The sequence below is a fragment of the Phoca vitulina genome, unplaced genomic scaffold (assembly GCF_004348235.1).
Source record: "Phoca vitulina isolate PV1807 unplaced genomic scaffold, GSC_HSeal_1.0 scaffold19, whole genome shotgun sequence".
NCBI lineage: Eukaryota > Metazoa > Chordata > Mammalia > Carnivora > Phocidae > Phoca > Phoca vitulina.
In genome coordinates, this window is record NW_022589722.1 from 28,274,027 (window position 1) to 28,293,791 (window position 19,765).

At 56.7% G+C, this 19,765-nt stretch overlaps 1 protein-coding gene across 1 annotated transcript in view; it reads right to left on the reverse strand.

Moving 5' to 3' along the window:
- NFAM1 (NFAT activating protein with ITAM motif 1) overlaps positions 1-19,765 on the reverse strand; it is a 36,477-nt gene that overhangs the window by 5,290 nt on the left and 11,422 nt on the right. Inside the window, exons 2-4 of the mRNA XM_032416604.1 lie at positions 15,462-15,791; positions 13,932-14,044; positions 6,544-6,639 (exon numbers count right to left, since the gene is read on the reverse strand). Coding sequence (XP_032272495.1) covers positions 6,544-6,639; positions 13,932-14,044; positions 15,462-15,791 — 539 coding nt within the window. The remainder of the gene's footprint in view (positions 1-6,543; positions 6,640-13,931; positions 14,045-15,461; positions 15,792-19,765) is intronic.

A 19,765-nucleotide genomic window follows, 5' to 3' on the forward strand; every position in this document is an offset into this window, starting at 1 on the left:
GCTGGGCTGGGCTGGGCTGGGCTGGGCTGGGCTGGGTTGGGCTATGCCCCGGGCTGTGCTGGGTTGGGCTATGCTCTGGGCTGGGCTGAGCTGAGCTGGGCTGTGCTGGGCTGTGCTGGGCTGTGCTGGGCTGTGCTGGGCTGTGCTGGGCTGTGCTGGGTTGGGCTATGCTCTGGGCTGTGCTGGGCTGTGCTGGGCTGTGCTGGGTTGGGCTATGCTCTGGGCTGTGCTGTGCTGGGCTGTGCTGGCTGAGCTGGGCTGTGCTGGGCTGGGCTGGGCTGGGCTGAGCTGTGCTGGGCTGTGCTGGGCTGTGCTGGGCTGGGCTGAGCTGTGCTGGGCTGTGCTGGGCTGGGCTATGCTCTGGGCTGGGCTGGGCTGAGCTAGGGCTGTTTGTCTGGGACCCAGGACCTCCAAGTCCTTTGCCTCCTGCCGCTCCGTGGGGAACAGCACTGACCCAAATGGCTGCCAGCCCTGGCAGAGGCGTGAAGTCAGTGGTGAAGCCTCCGTCTAGCCCAGCTGAAGCCAAAGCTGCAGTCAGCTGCTGGGGGCCAAGACCTAATCTGAGGGCTCTAGACATTGGCGCTCCCCCCCGTGACCAAGGAAACACAAGAGCTCACTCTCGTGGGCACCCACACACAGAGACTTGTACAAGGCACCCCGGGGGCGGAGGGGTGCAATTTGGGGGTGCTGTTCAGAAAGGAGCGGCACTCGGCAGAGAAGAACTAGGGTAGGGTCCTGGCACGTCTGAAGGGAGCCGCCCGTGGTGGGGACCGGAGTCTGGGAGGCAGGGCTGGGGTAGCCGTCCGATGAAGGCTGCTCGTCCCCTGGAGAGCCGGCAGCGGGGAGCCCCTGGAGGCTCCTCAGTGGGAAGCGACCGCCCTGGTGGTGTGTCAGGGAGGACCCCCCGCTGCAGTGAGCAGGAATGAGGGCAGCAGGACAGCCAAGGCTGGAGCAGAATTGAGGGGAGGCATCCAAGTGCCACTGAGGGAGAGTGACCCCACAAAGCTGTGCCCCACATGTGCCGTGGGGTGCCCCGGGGTGCCCACCCTGAGCCCAGCACGGAGCCCCACGGAAACCCAGGCATCTGGAAGGTGACAAGGGCCCTCCACATGTCCGTATGGCCCTTGACTGCTGAGCACCTACCGTGTGAGACAAAGCACAATCACGAAAGTAAGAGGTGGCCATAAGGGCCATGGAGGGACACGAGAAGGAAGACTGGGAGGTTGGGGCCATGGAGGGGGTGCGAAGCTTGCAATTTTAGAGGGGAGCTCAGGAAAGACCTCCTTGTGAGGTGCTGTGGGAGCAGAGCGTGAGGCAGGAGGGAGCGGCCCGTGGACGGCTGCAAACGGCAGAGGGCGCGGCCAACACCAAGGCCCCACGGTGACAGTGACGGCGACGGCATGCCTGCTGCTTGGGGAACAGCAAGGAAGCCAGCGAATGACAGGGGGAGATGGGGCTGGGGTGTGGGGAGCTCGGGAGGCTCTGTTGGGGCTCTGATGTTGACTCTGAGTGAGGCGGGGACCTTCAGAGGCCCGCAGCAGCTGTGAGAATGTGCCCCACGGAGCTCCAGCTCCAGGGACCAGGACTGACCAGGGGTCCCAGCTGCTGGGCTCTGGAACCCATCATCATGGGTGCATGGAGGCCAGAGGCCCTGTGCACAGCGGGGATGCCAGCACAGCCTCCCACCCTGGGAGACAGAGACTCCTCTGCCGTGGGCACTCCTGGGCCTTGCTGAGCCTTCCCTAGACTGCGTGGCATCGAGGCTTCCTCGCTGCCGTCCTTCCCACTTCCCTCACTCAGGACCAGCTCTGCTTTGGTCTGACGGCTCACCCAGCCTTCCCCATTTTCCCTCCTAAGTGCTTTCCCTAATAAGACAATTTCGGGCTCACCCCAGCTTGGTGGCTGCTTCTCGGAGGACCAGGACTCAGCAAGGGCTCTGAGTGAACGGAACCTGTGCTTGAGCAAAGTCACTCTGGCTGCTGCCCAAGGGCAAGAATAATAATAAGCCGGCTGGGGGACGCCTGGGTGGTTCAGTCGGTTAAGCATCCGGCTCTTGGTTTTGGCTCACAACCCTGATCTCAGGGTTGTGAAACTGAACCCCTCATTGGGCTCCATGTTCAGCACAGAGTCTGTTAAAGTTGCCTCTCTCTCCGCCTCTGCCCCTCCCTGCACTCTCTCTCTCTCTCAAATAAATAAAGAAATCTTAAAAAAAAATAGGCCAGCTGATCAGAAACCAGTTATAGGATACCAGGCAGGAAATGGTGGTGGCTCCCACCAGCATTAGCACTGGAGGGGTGTGAAGGGGTGGGGAAGGATATGCTTTGAAACAAGATGTGCTGACAGATAGGGATAAAGGGAAGGAAATGACAACTTCACGTGCTCAGCCTGAGCAACTAGAAGGATGGAGCAGTCAGTCCCTGCAAGGAGGACTATGGGTAGAGGCCCCTGGGTGGGTAAAGAATTGGAGCCTGGTCTGAGAGAGAAGGCAGTGACTCGAATGCAATGACTCTGGTGTTCAGAGGATGTGTCTGGCTAGAGACAAAAATGTGGGAGTTGTCAGAATGTAGATGTTCTCAAGCATTGAGGTAGAATGAGATTCTCCAGGGAGGGAATGAAGATCAAAAAGGAAGGGTCCCAGGACTGGACTCCGATGTTTAGAGGTCAGGGTTCCACTGGTTCCTAAGGAAGAACTAGTGGAAGGAAGCTAAGGAGGCCTAGTGGTGAATCGGGGGCGGGGGCATCAGGAGGGTGTGGAATGTTCCGGGAGCTAGTAAAGAAAGTGTGTCAAGGAGGAGAGAGAGCTTGATAGTGTCAGATGCTGCTGATTCATCAAAGAAGATGAGGGCCAGGAACTGACCGTTGGATTTAACAATGTGGAGGTCGATGGAGACCTTGAGAAAGAAGATTTTGATGAATACATGGGCAGAAAGCCTGACTGAGTGGGTCAGAAAGGAGAGAGAAATACTGAAGACTGTTGTGACATTTCTGTTATGAGTCGTGGAGAAAAGGCAGGGTCGCCAGAGAGGGATGTGGGCTCAAGAAATACAGGACGGAAGAAATTGTAGCATGTTTGCAAGTTGTAAATGCAATATCCTATTGTTAAGCCCTATTTTACAGATTATGGAACAAAGACTCAGGAAGTTTAAGTAACAGAACCTATGAGCAAAAGAACTAGGCTTTGAACCCCAGCCTGTCTGACCCACTCCAAATCCATGCCCTTTAATAGATCACTTTTAAAAAACAAATTGGATTGGCACAGCTTTTTTTTCATGTCACAATATGTCATGAGCATTTTCCCACATGAATAAAGAGTAAAATTTGATATAATTAAAAGGAGAAATAAACAAATCTACAATCATTCGGACAGATTTAACTTACTTCTCTTAACATCTGATAGACAAAATAATAATAATAATAAGGTAATGAAATATTTTAAACAACATGATGAACAAACTTGACCTAATTGGTGGGTACCTGGGTGGCTCAGCAGGTTAAGTGTCTGCCTTTGGCTCAGGTCATGATCTCAGGGTCCTGGGATCAAGCCCTGCATCAGCTCCCTGCTCAGCATAGTCTGCTTCTCCCTCTCCCTCTGACCTCTCTCCCCTGCTCGTGCTCTCTCTCTCTCAAATAAATAAAGAAAGTCTTAAAGAAAAAAAAAACTTGACCTAATTGACATACTTAGAACACTTAGTCAGCCATGCACAATGCAGATTCTTTGCAAGTGCACACAGAATACAAGCTGAGCCAGAAAGCAAGTTTCAAGACTTCAAAGGATTAAAATCATACTGAAATATTTTCTGATCACAGTGGAATTAGCAAGAAATAAGAAAGAACAACGACTAAAAAGTAATTAAACATTTGAAAATGAAGCAAAATACTTTTAAACAACCTATGGGGCAAGGAGGAATTCTCAACAGAAAGTTTAAACTGAAAGATAGTGAAAAGACGATGTATCAAAACTTGTGAGGGGCGCCTGGGTGGCTCAGTTGGTTAAGCAACTGCCTTCGGCTCAGGTCATGATCCTGGAGTCTCGGGATCGGGTCCCGCATCGGGCTCCCTGCTGAGCAGGGAGTCTGCTTCTCCCTCTGATCCTCCCCCCTCTCATGTTCTCTCTGTCTCATTCTCTCTCTCAAATAAATAAATAAAATCTTAAAAAAAAAAAAAAAACTTGTGGGATGCAGCTAAAGCTGTACTTAAACGGAAGTTCACAGCCTTTAATGCATAGATTCGAAAAGAAGACAGATTGAAAATCAATGATCTAAGTATCCATCCAAAGAAAGTAGAGGAGGAATGTACAAAAATCCTTTTCCGGAGGCTGGGAACAAGACAAGGATGCCCACTGTCTCCCTTCCTACTCACCATCCCACTGGAGGTCTGAGGCAGTGAGAGAAAGGAAGAAAAAAGAAATAAAAGTATGAGGACAGGAAAAGAAGAAATGAGACTTCCATTATTCATGCGTGTGACATGAATAGACTGAATTCATAGAAAATCCAAAGGGATTTGCAGAGACCTATTAGGATTAATGAATGAATTCAACAAAGTCACTGGATATAAAGTCAATATACGAAAACCAATCATATGTCTACATACCAGCAATAGACAATCAGAAAATAAAAGTGAACTGGGGACATCACCCGTATCCTCAATCCCTAATACGAGGATCAGTGAGATAACAGGTGTAGACTCCTACTGCAGTGCCTACATCGTACGTAGGCACTCGACAAAACTCCTGACGTCATTATCCCTGTCGTTAATGCCATTCTTATCTGCCTCCCTTCACGCCTCTTTTCTGTTCTGAAATCTCTTAAAGCCGCCCTGCAACTGTGCAGGGCAGTTGAGCCTCTTCCCCACCTCCAGAGAAGTCTGCCTGAGCCTCAGAGAAGTCTAAACACAGGCGGGGAAGACGTCCCATGCAGGAAGGAGTGAGTCTCTTCCATTAAAAGTGCTCTCGTAGAAGGATATTTATTCGTGTAGAAAGATGTTCGTGAGATACTGTAACATGAACAAAAATAGCTGTACTACTCCAAAAAAAAAAAAAAAAGTGCGCGTGAGTGCGTGTAGGGGTCTTTTTGTGTGTATTTATAGAAAAAAGACTGGAAGGTATAGAAGTCAATGTTACTAGTATTTATCCTGGAAGATAGGCTTAGGATGATGGTTATTTTCTTTATATATATGCATACATATATGTATATGTGTATATATAGTATATAGATCTATAGATCTATAGATATATCTATCTATATCATATATATTATATATATATGTGTGTGTAGGTATATATATATAGAGAGAGAGAGAGAGAGGGAGAGGGAGAGATCTCACGTGTGTGCATGTGTGTGTGTGTGGAGAGAGAGAACTGTTTTTATTCAACAGCTGACACCAGAATTCCTCACAGGGAAAATACCATGAGTTTCTGGGAGAGAAGAGAGAATATGGGGAAATCTGAGGCCACGTGGGAAGCAGTGGCTGGTGGAAATCCCCAGGGCGGAGGGGAAGGCTGTCCGAGGGCTGGCCGGGGTGCGTTCTGTTTGGAGTTGCTCGTGCTGTGGCGACATCCCCTTTGCCTCATCCCCATCGGTCCCTATCCTCAGTAAACAGGGTCATATTCCGAATGCCCTTGGTGTGGACTCGAGTTTCGTGTGTGTCTGGGTGGTGGGGACAGGAACGGTGACAGCACGGACAGGCAGAACCCTTGTGCAGGGGCAGCCCTCGAACGCGCCCCCGGGGGACCCCGCAGGTCCCCGGCAAGGCTTCGCACCTGCCAGGTGTGGAGCCAAGATCCTAACCTGGTGGCTCTAGAGCTCACAGAGTTAAGACCCAGCTGACACCGGGTGGCATTTATTCTTCACTTTCTCTACAATGAGCATATGCTCCTTGCGGAACTAAAACACACAGAACTGAAAAAAGAATGTCCATCACCCTCGAAGCCGCTGGGCAGAGGGGCCGCATGCTGGCTGGTGGGCGGGCTCACACCCAGCGCACCAGGCTGAGCTCCCCCAGGTAAACGCGGAGACAGGTGGGGCGGCAGGAAATGCTTATGACACGACATCCCGGGCCGGGCCATGTCTCTGCTTGAGTTGAAGGATAGAAAACAAGGTCTGCGTGTGGGGGGAGGGGGGTGTGAAGAATTGAGAAGCAGTGAATTCGTTAGGGCTCCTGATGGTGCCTGACCTTTTCCTCTTTCTGTGATCCTTGTTGTTGATTCTTGTTCTGTGATTCTTGTGTAATCAAAACAGGAAGGGGTTGGTGAGCTGGTCAACATCATTCGGTCGGATGAAGGAACTTTCTTCATCCCTCGCTGCCCCTTGTTCCAGAAGTGGAGGCGTGAGCCGGGGACGGGGGGGCCTGGGGGCACCTCACAACTACATGCTGGCCGGGCGCCAGGGGCCACACACATGTTCGTCTTCACAGAAATTCCACCACGTGGAAATTCTTGTCCCCAGTTTACAGACAAGGAACACGGCTGGTACCTGACCCAGCCAGGGAACTGGGCCCTGCGCCAGACCTGAGACAGGCAGAGGGAGCGTAGGCCCCGAGACTCACCATGTAGACGGATTCGTCCGGAGGCTGCTGCTGGCTGGGGGCGCTCAGGTCCGAGCCCTTCTGCGCGGGGTGCTTCTGAGGAGCCTGCATCCTTTTCTGTGAGGAAAGGAGTCTGTCAGGGCCGGGGATGGGCGGCTCCTACCCCACAGACCCCACCAGGGCAGAGAATGGCAGATTGCCAGGAGGCCCCTCAGCACCTCCTCCCCACCCTCCCCAAGGAAACGTGGCAAATGCCTCCGAGACCCACATCACGCCACTCATCTGCCTGCACAGACCGGAAATGGTAGAGACCGCCACGAGGCCTCGCCCACAGACGCAGTGCCTGGCTCAGGGACACAGTGCCAGGTGCCAGGGTGCCAGGGTCCCCGGCTACGGAGCTGACTGCTGGGGGTGGTCCCAAGCAAGTGCCAGCCAGACCAGATGTCTGGTCCCCCTCTGCCCCTGCCCCTCTCTGGGCCTCAATTTTTTCAGCAAGGAACCCTCCTCCACGAGATTGTAGCAAGGATTCAGGGAGGTGACGAGGGGATAAGTGCGTGGCCCTCAGGTGGCACAAGGTGGCCCTTGGCTGACTGACACACCCTTGTCAGCCACCTCTGGTTAGCCGGGTGGTGTGAAGAGGTGGACGCCGGCCCTGCCTTCCTGGGGCTGAGGACCTAGTGGGGAGACGGACGGCGAACTTTCAGTTTGACTAAAGCATGGTTCACGCACTGACTGACAGGACAGAGCCCCTGGCACACTCTGGGGGACAAATGCCTCACCTGGCAGAAAGGGGTGTTTATTTTTTCTAAGATTTCATTTATTTATTTGAGAGAGAGAGAGAGGGAACATGAACAGTGGGGAGAGGGAGGAGAAGACCCCCACTGAGCAGGGAGCCGGATGCGGGACTCGATCCCAGGACCCTGAGATCATGACCTGAGCCGAAGGCAGACACTTAATGACTGAACCACCCAGGCGCCCCAGAAAGGAGTGTTTAAAACCTAAAGGCTGAGGAACACCTTTGGCAAGAGAGGGAGGGGAGGCAGAGGGACCAGAGTGCCAAGACCTAAAGGTCTCGAGGAACTTAAAGACAGTCGGCGTGGCCAGAGAGAGGGGGAAGCTTCCCGGGTCTGGGGCCGAGCTAACAGCGTGGCCGGGGGAAAGCATCTGAGCGGCTGGCGTGGGAGCGGCCAGGAGGGGCCAGCGTCACAAAGCTCCCGCTGGCCGCGCGAGGCTCTGCTGGTGGCCGTGGAGGCGGGGGCGCTGGGCCCGTGGGGAGGCACCGGCTCCGAGAGACGGGCAGCTCCTTCCGAGGCCGAGGGAGGCCTCCCGGTCCCCCCGCCTGCCTCGTGCAGGCACCACACTACCAACCGTGCGGCAACGACAGCCTCGTCTCGGGGCAGGAGCTAATTCAAAATCCTGGCTGCCTGCCCGTCCCCAGCCCGTGTTCTCGGGATTAGCTCTCAGGCAGAAGCCAGAACCACCCCAGTCGCAGCCTGATCGGGGCTCGGGAGAGGGGGCCTCCCCGGATGCCAGCCGGGGCTCGCTCTGAACGCGCTACCTGCCTATCTCACGTGCTTCTCGACCAGCCTGCGAGGCGAGGCTTCGTGTGGTCTCTGTTCCACACTTGGGGACCAGGAGGCTCAGAAAGCGCAGGAGCCTTGCCTGAGGCCACAGAACCAGCCATGGCAGAGGTAGGATTTGAACCCAGGACTGTGTGATTCACCAAGATGCTGACCTGACCGTATCTGGAGTTTTCGCCCCTCTGTTTTGTACGAACGTGTGGGTCTCATGGACAGTTAGATAAGTGCTGGCCTCCGTATGGCACTTCACAGTTTACAAAAGCCCCCTGAGACTCGCTCTTAGTGTCATTTAATTCTCTTTATAGCCTGAGGAAGTAGACTTCGCAGAGGGGTGAACTGAGGCCTGTCCAGCTAGTCGGATGACTGCATTTGGGTGGAACCCAGGTGTCCTGTTCCAAATCTAGTGTCCCTCCCCCTCACCACCTGCTTCCTGAGGCGTCTGTCACAGTCAGAGGCCACGGCTCACCTCAGGACAGCTGGGGGGCTGGTGCCTCTCCCTTTGCTGAGCCTGTCGGCCTGGACACTGTCAGGGCTGGTGGGTGTGAGCTCGTGGGCAGCGGCTCTTCTGGACCCTGTGGTGAGCAAGCCAGGCCCAGCCTCGTGGTGCTTCTTCTGACACTGGGGGGACTGCAGGGAGGTAAGTGCCACTGTGGGGTTGTGGGAAGGAGCCCCACGACTGCCAGGGGCCTGGGGCAGACTTCTGAGGGCCCGCCCTGTCTCCCGAAGATAGGAGAAGAGTCTGAGAAAGTGTCGCAGGCCACGGGGACAAGGCACGGGATCGCGTGGGGGCAGGAATATCACACGTCAGGGACATGCTCAAGGATGGACTGTCAGATAGAAAGAGGCCGATGGGAGTAAAAGGTGAGAGCAGATGAGCCGGGAGGCTGGCGAGGGCGCTGCCACAGAAGGCAGGGAGATGAGGCCTGGGCTGTGGCCCACAGGGGCTGCCCCCCTCGAAAAATCAGACGGGTGCATTTTGTTGCAGGGGTGAGGATGCTCCACCCCTTGGAGCCAGCCTTGCCCTCCCTGGGTGCCTTGTTCCCTGCCATCAACATTTGCCCTTCCAATTGTGATTTTCAAATGAATAAACCAATCAGTGTGGCCACCAGCAGCTCAGGAAAACTGTAGAGCCTCAATTTCCCCCTCTGTACAATGGGACCAATACTATCACCTTGCCCACCTCACAACCTGGCCACCTGGGACTCATCTTCCAAGTCTCAGCGCTCACTTAACTAAGCCGTGCCTCCCACAACCATTTAGCATGCGTCAGGCTCCCCCCGGCAAGGGGGGAGACTAAGCCCCTGCCCTCTGGGGCTTAAGTTATGGTGGGGGAAACAGTGACAAACACATAAGCACAGGTGCGGGGAGCAGGGCTGGAGGGGACACGAGTGGGAGCAGGGAGACCTGTATTTGGGTGAGGAGTGAGGGAAGCCCTGGGCTGGGGGATGAGGCAGGGTAGAAGGGGCTGGATCCTAGACAGCTTGTGTGCAGGGCTTGCTGCGGGGGAAGACGGAGGAGCCAAGCACAGCTCTAAGGCTTTTGGCCTGAGCATCTGGGGACATGGCACCATCTGCCTAGGCAGGGCAGACTTAGATGCTATGGAGTGGTGCCAGGGACAGTGAGTGCCGATGCCCGTGGGCCTCACATGGGGGACGTGGTCTGGGGCTCAGGGAGGGGCCCGGGCAGCGTCAGGGGTGAGGACCATCACCCCAGGAGCAGAGCAATCACCGGGGAGTGTACAGAGTGGGGAGTGCTCTGAGGAAGGGGCCTGAGATGTGCGATGAGCAGAGGCCGCGAAGATGCAGGTGATCAGCACAGGGCTGCCCAGGGGTCCAGGAAACAAGGGAAGAAGTGTGCAGGGGAGCAAGGTGACCTTAGGGGATGAGGATGGATCAGCCATCAAAGTCAGAGGCTGCCTGCTCTGGGAAGCCAACTTTGATCCACCCCCAAGCTGGGGGGGCGGGTGGGGAGCCCTCTGGCCTGCTCTCATGGCAGAAATCGTCTGCCTTTTCTGGGCCAGTAGCTCCCGGCTTCCATTCATTTATCCGCAGCTGCCTGGGCTCCTAGGGTCCTCCATGCCTCCTCCTCCCTGGTCTTCTCGTCTTGGCCCCCATGGCCTGGTCACTGGCTGGGGGCCCCCCTGCGTGCTCTGTTCCTGCACTCAGTTCACACCAAGCTGGCCTGCGAGGGAAGGGCCACAGGGGCCCGCCCAACTCTGGAGCGGCATCCACAGGGTCCGCATCCCAAATTTGGATCCAGTTCCAGGGAGCTCTGGGGACTTCTCTGGCCTCTGGCCTTCTGAGTTCTCTCTCCTTCAAGGCCAGGCTCCTGCCCCAGCCCTCCCTCCTCCATGTGCAGGGAGGGAAGACACGAAGTGTCTATGCACTGCACTCCCGCTGTGGGTCAAGCACCCAGCTGGTGCCTCCCAAATGCTGTCTCTTCCCCCCCCTTTCCAGGTGAGGGGTGAAATCCATCCTTAGCCCCATTTCTGGAGGAGGAGAGCAAGGCTCAGAGAGGGCTGTATCTTGATGAGAGGGCAGGGGCTGCATCTGTCTTGCTTTCCACTGTGTCTGGAACTTAGCCCGGCGCCTGGCATGCACTAGAGACTCAGGAGCTATTCCTGGAAGGAGAGAGGCTAGGAGCCGTTGAAGCCGTGCAGCAGGGGGAGGGGCTGGGCTCGGAAGACAGGCCGGGCTGAGTGTTATCCCCTCCTCTCCTCCTCCCCAGACTTTACTGAGCACCTACTCTGCGCCGGGTGCCTCCCTGACCTTGCGGGACCCCGAGATCCAGCCATTACAATCCTGTTTTTGCAGAGCAGCTGCTGAAGTGAAGGCTCAGGGTCAAGGTCTTGACCTGACCGGGTTCTGCCCCTCACCTGCCATGCTTCATACCCACGGGAGGCACCTGCGCCTTCACTCGTACAAGCCTGGCGTGGGGGTCCACAGCCCGAGTGTGGGTCCTTCACCACCTCTGCCTGACGCACAGTCTTCGTGTCCACACCCAAGTCCCACTAGATGCTCAGTAGTCGCTGAGTGACAAACAAGTCAAGAGCCGTCCTACTGGGGCACCTGGGTGGCTCAGTTGGTTAGGTGTCTGCCTTTGGCTCGGGTCATGATCTCAGGGTCCTGGGATCGAGCCCCATGTTGGGCTCCCTGCTCAACGGGGAGTCTGTTTCTCCCTCTGTCTCTGCGGCTCCCCCTGCTTGTGCTCTCTCCCTCTCTCTCTCAAATAAATAAATAAATAAAATCTTAAAAAAAAAAAAAAAGAGCCGTCCTACCTGCTACCATCACGGGAAGAGGTGGGGGAAGAAATATATTGGGGATGAGAGCCAAGCTGGGCCTACAGCGGGTGCTCAGCACATGTTGGGCGATGGAGGGAAAGTGGGCCTACTGGCGGGTGGGTCTCTGTCCTAAACCTGGGATTCACGGGAGGCCCAGTGGAGCGTTTCCCATCATCTTCTGTCTTCACTGCTCAGTCGTCCCCGTGACCAGGCCAGAGGCAGGGGGCCAAGGTCCCCCCAGGACCTCATAGCAGCGCCTGCTCCTTGGGCAGAGCACAGTGGACTCCCTCTGCGGTTTGTCAGCAGAATGAGCCAAATTAGGAACCGGTCACTCCAGGGTCACACCCCACATCTGCGGCATCCCAAGGCGGATCACAGGACAGGAGAGGAACTAGAGGGGTGGCTGAGGCTGTCACCAGGCTCCGGCTCACAGATGGCAGGAAAGGCAGCCTCCAGAGTTTTATGGCAAATCAAGTGGCCATGTTCACCTTCTTTTATCACCTTGGAGCCTTTTCTGGAAGAGTGATTATGTCTGCAGCCTGAGGCAAGGTGGGAAACTGAGGCCCGGGTCCAAGTCCCAGGCCTGCCGTGTACTGGTCATGTGGCTCAGGCAAGTCCTTCCTCCCGCTGACCTTGGGCTGCCTCTCCCATTCTTCCATCCCACAGGGGGTCTGCCAGACACTCACCTCAGCGGGTCCTGACCTGGAGGCGCCCAGGCTGAGTCGCTCCCTTGTAAGCAGGGGGCTCTAGCAGACTGTGTCACCTCCTCAGCAAATCTCACCAGCTCCACCTTCAGCCTCTAACCTGCCTTGCTCACCACTTCCCCAGAAGTGCTGTGCCTCGGTCACCTCTGCCTGGACTAATGCAGTAGCTCCTCACAGAGTCTCCCCCTGCTTCTCACAGGTGCCGGAGGGTCCATCGGGATCAATCCGATCCTGTCCCATGTCTCCCCACGCCCTGCAGGGCCTCCCGGCTCACTTAGAGTAAATCCAGTCAATGCTCCCTGAGCTCAGGCCGCACCACCCACCTGGGGTCTCCTTGCAGTTCCTGCCTCAGAGCACCCACACCTGCTGTTCCCCTGCTGGACACACCCTTCCTAACGTCTGCCCGTCCCCCTTCCTTCCAGGTGCGGTGTGGGGAGGCCCTCCCTGACTCTATTAAAACCCACAAGCTCCCTCATTCCCACATTCAGTACTCTCTTCGCTTTGCTGTATTTTCCCCCAACACTTATCACATCCGTTATGCTACTACTTATTTATATGTTTGTTTATGGTCTGTCTCCCCTCAGCTGGAATACAAATTTGACGAAAGCAGGGATTTCTTGGGGATCCATTTTAGTCATTGCTATAGCCCTGGGGCCTTAACAGGGCCTGGAATTCAGTAGGTGCTCAATATGGGTTGAATGAGTCAACACATGAAATCCCATCTCAGGGGGCCCTTCCCTGGGAGTGGATAGGGACCGGCCCTTTGGGTGCAGGGGCTGAGCCTCTCTTGACCCAAGGAACCGCCGTGGTGGTGCAGAGCCCTCTTCCCACACTCAGGGCCTTTGCTGACTGAGCTGCTCCCCAGGCTCGGCCCCTATGGCTGCCAAGGAGCAGAGGAACTCTTGGTCCCTAGATGGTGGGGAGCACTGGCCCGGGCTGTTCCGATTGAGGCTTTCAAGGAGCCAGGACAGGGGTCCAAATTGCAGCCTGGGGCCCTGACAGCCATCTTTGCCCCCCCCAAACTGGCAGAACCTGGCACCCACTGGGTAACGCATTCTTCTGCCCAACAAACATCTACTGAGCACCCCCCACGCCTGGGCATGCACAGAGCACGGAAACAAGCTCACCTCGGCCTCTGTCTTCGGGGCACTTACTGCCTGGCGGGGGGGCAGGCATCGAACCACCACCCACAGGGCTGGTGACAACGAGAGTGACAAGAGCCCAGTGGGGAAACAACCCTCCCTGTGTTGGTCCCATTGCAGCCCGAGCAGGAGTTGGCCTGGTGCAGAGCTGGACCAAACTGCCCCATCCACCTGCACTCCAGCCCTGCCTCTGCCGTGTGACCCTGGGCAAGTCACCACCTCTCTGGGCCTCGCTTTCCAGAGTTGTAAAATGGAAAGAAACATCCCTCGCAGAGTTACAGTGGGACACAGAGGAGAGCATGGGGCAGGGTGCCTGGTAGACAGTGGCTCTTAGGAAACACTTCGTCCTCCCATCTGGGGTGCTGGGGATCCAGAAAACCAGGATGGTGCCTCCTAATCCAAAGAGCTAGAGATGGGGCTTGAGCCTTGCACCGAAATCCTCAGGAGGACCCGTGGCCTGGAAAAGGCTGACGGGCCCTGGTTTCGTGCAAGATCCAAAGGACCCGGTGGTGGCAAGCTAGCCGCATAGGGGTGGGTGAGGGAGGGGTCCCGGTGCAGGGAGGCCACGAGGAAGACCCCCTCACCGAGGCCGACTGGGACGCCGTGCAGGGCAGGCAGACGGCCCCTCCATTCCTTGGGAGGCACCCGAAGCCACAGTGAATGGGCTGGAGGGGCAGCGCTGATGGGCGTGCGCATCCCCTACCTTCCTCCAGAGCAGCAGGGCTGTGACCAAGATGCTCAGCACAGTCAGGACGCCAGTGAAGCAAAAGAGCAGGAGCTGCTGGGAGCCCTGCGGGGGCTCTCGGTACCCCGTGTCTAGGAGGAGGGCAGGGAAGCAGAAGGGTTAGTCACCTGATTAAGGCTGGGGCGCACCCCACCCCGCCAACCCCCAGGCCCCCAATCCCTACGTTCTCCTTTACCCAGGACTCCACTTACAACACCCCCCCGAAGGAGTCCCCCAAACCCCCACCCCTGCCAAGGTGCTCATTCCCACACTGGCTTTTGGCTAAGCCCCTTTCTAGGTTGGCGGCCTTGATTCTTGTTAAGGGCAAGGAACACATCTTTTGCTTTTTAAGTGTCCCTGCCTCGGAATGAACTGGCCCCACTCAGAGCTGCCTGTGGGACCCCGGGCGAGTGGCGTCATCTCTCAGGCCTTCTGTTTTCCGTGTGTGGAAAGGTGGTCACGTGGGCAGGTGTGATGCGGGTGGGGGGATGGGTTTGGCCTGGGCCTAGCAGGTGGCTGGCCGGCACCAGGGGAAGGTGAAGGGCCCAGCCCGGCCCCTTCCCTTGAGCCATCCATCCTTTTATCCCTCCCTCCCTCCCTCCTTCCCTCCCTCCCTCCATCCATCTGGCTGGCAAAAAACTGCCAAGTGCCAACCACGTGCCAGGCACATCCGTGTCTGTTATTTATCAAACATTTCCTATTACCAGACACCAGCCCTTGCACGCAGGATCTCATTCATCCCCATAAAAGCCCTTGACGGGCAGGGTATTGCCATGAAGCCCGGGCCCCTAGCCACATCCGGGCCAGCCCAGCTCCACAGCGTCCCCAAATCCCAGCCCCTACTGGTGGGAAACACAGAGGCAGGTCAGAGCCTCATGGCTTTGCCGATGATAACTTTTTACAGTCATCACTCCTTTGGGGATGTGATGAAACTAGGAACCTTTCCCAGAAACACGTACATGAGCCAAGTGCTGCCCTGACCCACATGTGCGTGAGCCCAACTGTGTACGCACCCCCCCAACCCACACGCACACGCACACACACACACAAGGTGCCAGAGACTTCTCTCAGGCACCTGCCAGACGTGGCCAGAAACGTATCTGCATCCCAGGCTTCTGCCCTTCCCAAATCAAGGTAGATGTCAGCGCACCTGCGCAGCCAGGGGCTCCCCGAGGACACTTGTGTTTTGCCAAATCTGATCGATGAGGCAGATATGCCCCGCTTTATTTATTCATTTTTAAAGATTTTATTTATTTATTTGACAGAGCGAGAGAGAGCGAGAGAGGGAACACAAGCAGGGGGAGCTGGAGAGGGAGAAGCAGGCTTCCCACCGAGCAGGGAGCCCGATGCGGGGCTCGACCCCAGGACCCTGGGATCATGACCTGAGCCGAAGGCAGACACTTAACGACTGAGCCACCCAGGTGCCACCCAGGTGCTCCTATTCCCCTCTTATATCCTGTGCCCCAAATTCTGCTGTGTGAAACCTCTGGGTCCTGCAGGAAGCCTCACCTCTGACCAGGATGAAGACGCCCTTGCTGATTTTCTGGAAGTCCGGCCAGGCCACGGAGCAATAGTAGGTACCAGTGGCCGATGCACTGGGCAGCCTGGGGGTGACCAAGCATCTCAGAGTGTGCGTCTGGTTCTCTTTGCCCGGGTCGGGTGGGCACTTGATCTGCTCACTGGGGCTCTGCTGGTTCTGGAGGTCCACAAAAAAGTACGAGGCTGTGAAGTTCTTGAATCTGGGCCTGTCTGGGTAGGTGATTCTGCAGTCGAAGGAAATGGCCTTGTTGGCCAGAGAGACCAAAATGGGGGCATCAGTGTAGGTCACCTCCTGCCCTCCTGCAGGGGAAGAAAAAGGAAAGAGTGGGAGCTTACCCTCCGGGTCGCTTCCGTCCCTTCTACCTCCTCCCGAGGACCTCGGCTCACACTCACACCTTTCATGCAGTCACTGTGTGGGGGCGTTGTGCCAAGTGCTTTACACAGAGAACTCTCCATCTCCCAACACACCCAAGGCAAAGTGTGTAAGAGCTCCACTTCACAGAGAGAAGAGCCCGAGGGTCGGGCAGGTCAAGCTGCTAGCTTTCACTCTCTCAGCAGGGATGGAGTAGAGCTACAACCCTGCCCAAGGCGGGCAGACTCCAGACCCCACAGTCCTAACCACTCTCCTGCTCAAAGGCCAAGAAGCCACATTGGATAAAAGCCCCAGTTTGGGAAGACCCAAAGCTGCTGAAGGATGAGAAGTAAAGAGGAAGGAGGCAGGAGACAAGATAAAGAAACGCTTCCTGGCAGGAAGAAGAACTTCTCGGCAGTGGACACACAGAGAGGAGCCATGGCTCCCCCCAGCCTGAAGGAGGAGGCGTGCCAGGCATCAGGAGAGACAAGCCTTGCCCTGAATCGGAGCTCGGAGAAGAATTTGTCAAGTTTTTGTAGACTGTAACGAGCAATGCCCCAAGAGCAGCTTTCCAACGGCACACAGGTAGCCGTTGGGGCCACGACCAGGACATCGGATGACCGTTACAAAGGCAGGTACCTGTGGGGGCCTCCTCCCTCCTGGACACCTGGACACCCTCCCTCATCACAGGCTCCTAGGAAAACAGTAGCACCTGCCCGGCTGGGCCTCCCACCCTCCGGCAGACTCCCGGAGGCACACAAGCCCCCTCAGCTTCAGTATGCCTCGTCCCCCAGCACCTTCCTTCTCCAGCAGCCGAACTGTTCTAAATTGAGGTCGGCAGCAAGCAGCCAAGAACATGCCGGCCAGGCTGTTAATCAGGAGAAGATCACGCATTTGAGTTACTCAGAGGGAGCTGCCAGATTTATTTCGTTGGGGAAATAGAGGGCCCCCTGCCCGGGGCCTGGTGTGAAGCCAGGCTGGACTCGTCTCTGGGCTCTTCCGCTGAGCCCTGCACTGGGTCCCCAGGGGAGGCGAGGCCAGGGCCTCTGGAAGACTTGGGGACAGGACAGAGGTGGCCGTCTAAACCAGTCAGTCCCCTGAAGCTCCGGCCGCACTGGTATTTTGAGCTTCCTGTTGAGTAACTAAAGAGATCACCCCTCCTCCAAAGAAGGAAAAGCAGTGACATTTCCAGGGAATGCGCTGGATGTCCCAGCGGGCCGGCTTCGTTGTCCTGCGTGAATATGACGATGCTCACACCTGGAGGAGCCCCTGGGCTGGGACCCAGGGCTCTCCTCCGCTGAGTGGGGCGGGAAGGATTTCACAGGTCCTTGATGTCTCTGGGCACAACTGCAGGGTGGTCGTTGTGGCTTAACTACACTATGTTCATACTGTCCTAAAAACAAGGAGCACTGATTCAGGGCTGAAGCTTGCCTGAGACATGGCGGCCAGGGCAGGGGTGCGGCGGGTGGATGAAGGTGTCATTGCGTGATCCCAGGTAAGGACAAGGGGCCAAGGGCTGAGATGGACTTGATTTGCCCTCCCCGGCAAGGCCACGCTGCAGTCCTTCCCCCCTCCCAGAGGGCCACTTCCTGTGCGCTGCATCCACCCCTGCAGGCCCCCCTGCCTGGGACTCCCACCTAGTCCTCCAGACTCAGCTCAGGACCCACTCTGACTTCGAGCCACATTCTCCTGTTTGGCACTCCAGGCGGCCAGTGCTCCCTGCTGGGGGTTGGGAGGTGGGAACCTAACCAAAACCACCAGGAAAGTGACCACACCAGGGCTGGCACTGAGGGCTCTCCTCCCCCCGCCCGGGGCCTCCTGCTTCTCTTCTTGGTGTGTCTAAGAGGCCTGGGGAGGCTGGGCACACTGGCCATACTATAAGGCTGTTTGTCCTTCCTGTTTGTCCTGGCAGGAAGCCATCCATCCATTTGTCTCAAAAAATTTTCTGCATTTGAGGTATCCTTCTAGAAAATGATGGAATGTGTTAGTGTGATTAAGCCAATCCTTACAATTTGGGTGAAATCTTTAAAAATAGATGACTGTCATTCCGTATGCTTCCAGGATTCGTTATTTTAAGGTCAGAGGGTTAGGATCATGACCATGCATGGCCCCGGCTTGGGTCTGCCCTAGAGGAGAGCCTCAGACCTCGGGAGAAACCACAGTCTCCATCCGAGTGAGGAGGGAGGCAGTCTCTGTCGATGGGGAAAGGACAGGCAGTCTGGGGACAGCAGATGAAAAGCAAGGAGAAAGAGGCCTGCCATTGCTGAGAAGGAGACTGGTTCTGGCCCGATGGTGCATCCTATGGCCTCCACTGCCCCTTCTTTTTTGGGGGTGTTAGCACCCCAGAGCCTGGACCACCGCAACCTAGCTCCCACCCCCATCCTGGACTGTCCCTCCAAGACGCCCCCTCTGGGGTGCAGGCTGGTCCAGCTGGCTGCTAAGTACCCCCCCATTAGGGTTCAGTGCTACAGAGAGATTCATAGTAATTCCTGTGTCCACAAATTGCTTGCGGCTACCATTTGTTTACTCCCACGAACATTTAAGGAATACCAGTTAGGTCACAGGTCCCACCCCTGGCCTGGAGGGGCTCCCTGCCTGGCAACAGGGAAGCAGAGGGAGCCAGGGCTGGGAGGGCTGGTGGGAGGGAACCACCAAGCCTGTCTAGGGGTGTGGGGGAGCGACATGCTGGTGACCTGGAGGTCTGGAGGTCATCAGTGAACGGAAAGCAGGAACACACATGGACAGCAGGTTAGAAATAGCCCAAGGACAGAAGGGCAAGAAAAGATAAAGAAAGCATACTCTGGCTGGGCATGACATAGGCCCATGTCAACTGAACACCACGACAATCCTTTGAGACCACATTTGCAGTCCCACTGTGCAGACAAGACCCGAGGGGGTCTTAGAGGCCCGAAGCCACAGAGTTCCTAAGTGGTGGAGCAGGATTCGAGCCCAGGCTCGTCGGTGCCGAGGAAGTGACACCAGCCCCCCGGGCTGAGCCGCGGGGTCAGGGACACAGTCGAGCGTGGCCTGGCACAGGGCGGGGAGCGTCCACCATGGCACACAGCACAGGAGACATCAGATGCTGAGGACAGGGGTCCGTCAGATTCCTGGCACAGGTCACAGCTTATCCCAGTTTTAGGCCAGGTGGCTGCATGACAGAGAGCAGGGGTGCAGAGAGGCTTGGAGAGGGCTGCAGGGGCACCTGGCCTGCCCTTCGGGCACCTGCTTCTCACCCCAGACCCAGAGGGGCTCCAGCGGGACCCTCCCAAAGCTTGTGGCGTGCCCCCTGAGTGCACGGGGATGGCGCAGTGGCTGGTGTCCATCTTGCACCTGGTGGTGGCTGTATCACCATTTGTCCCTTGTTCAGGCCAAGGCAGCAGGTCTCCCGTGGAACACGGTGGGCCGGGGCAGAGTGAGCCGGCCGGGGGATCCTCTTAGATTCTGCTCAAGGGCCGCCAAGAGGGGCACACAGCCCAGGGAGGAGGACTGGGGGGGGGGACTCGGATTCCTGGGGCTGAGGAGGGAGGGAGAGCCATGGGAGGCCGGTTGGCACAGCCCAGTGACCCACGGAAGTGCCCGAGGGGGTCCACTACAAACCCTGTGAGTGCCCGGGGCACAGGGCCAGCTATCCACAGCCCCTGACCAGCAGGGCTCCTCTGCCCTCTTCCTGCTCTGTCCCTGAACCTCTCCACGCAGCTGACGCATGGGGAAGGACCACCAGGGAGCCTGGGGGGAAGAAGGGAAGAGGGCCCTCACCCTTATTCTCATACAGGTCCCAGACTCCGCCTCCAGCATGCATCAAGTTCAGCCTTTTGGCTGTCACTCTGGTTGGTGATATGAAGAACCAGGACTTGGTTTTGACTGTGAGTGACCATAGGGCAGAGGGGCCGGAAGAGCTCAGGCTGGCTTGGCTTTCTGTCCA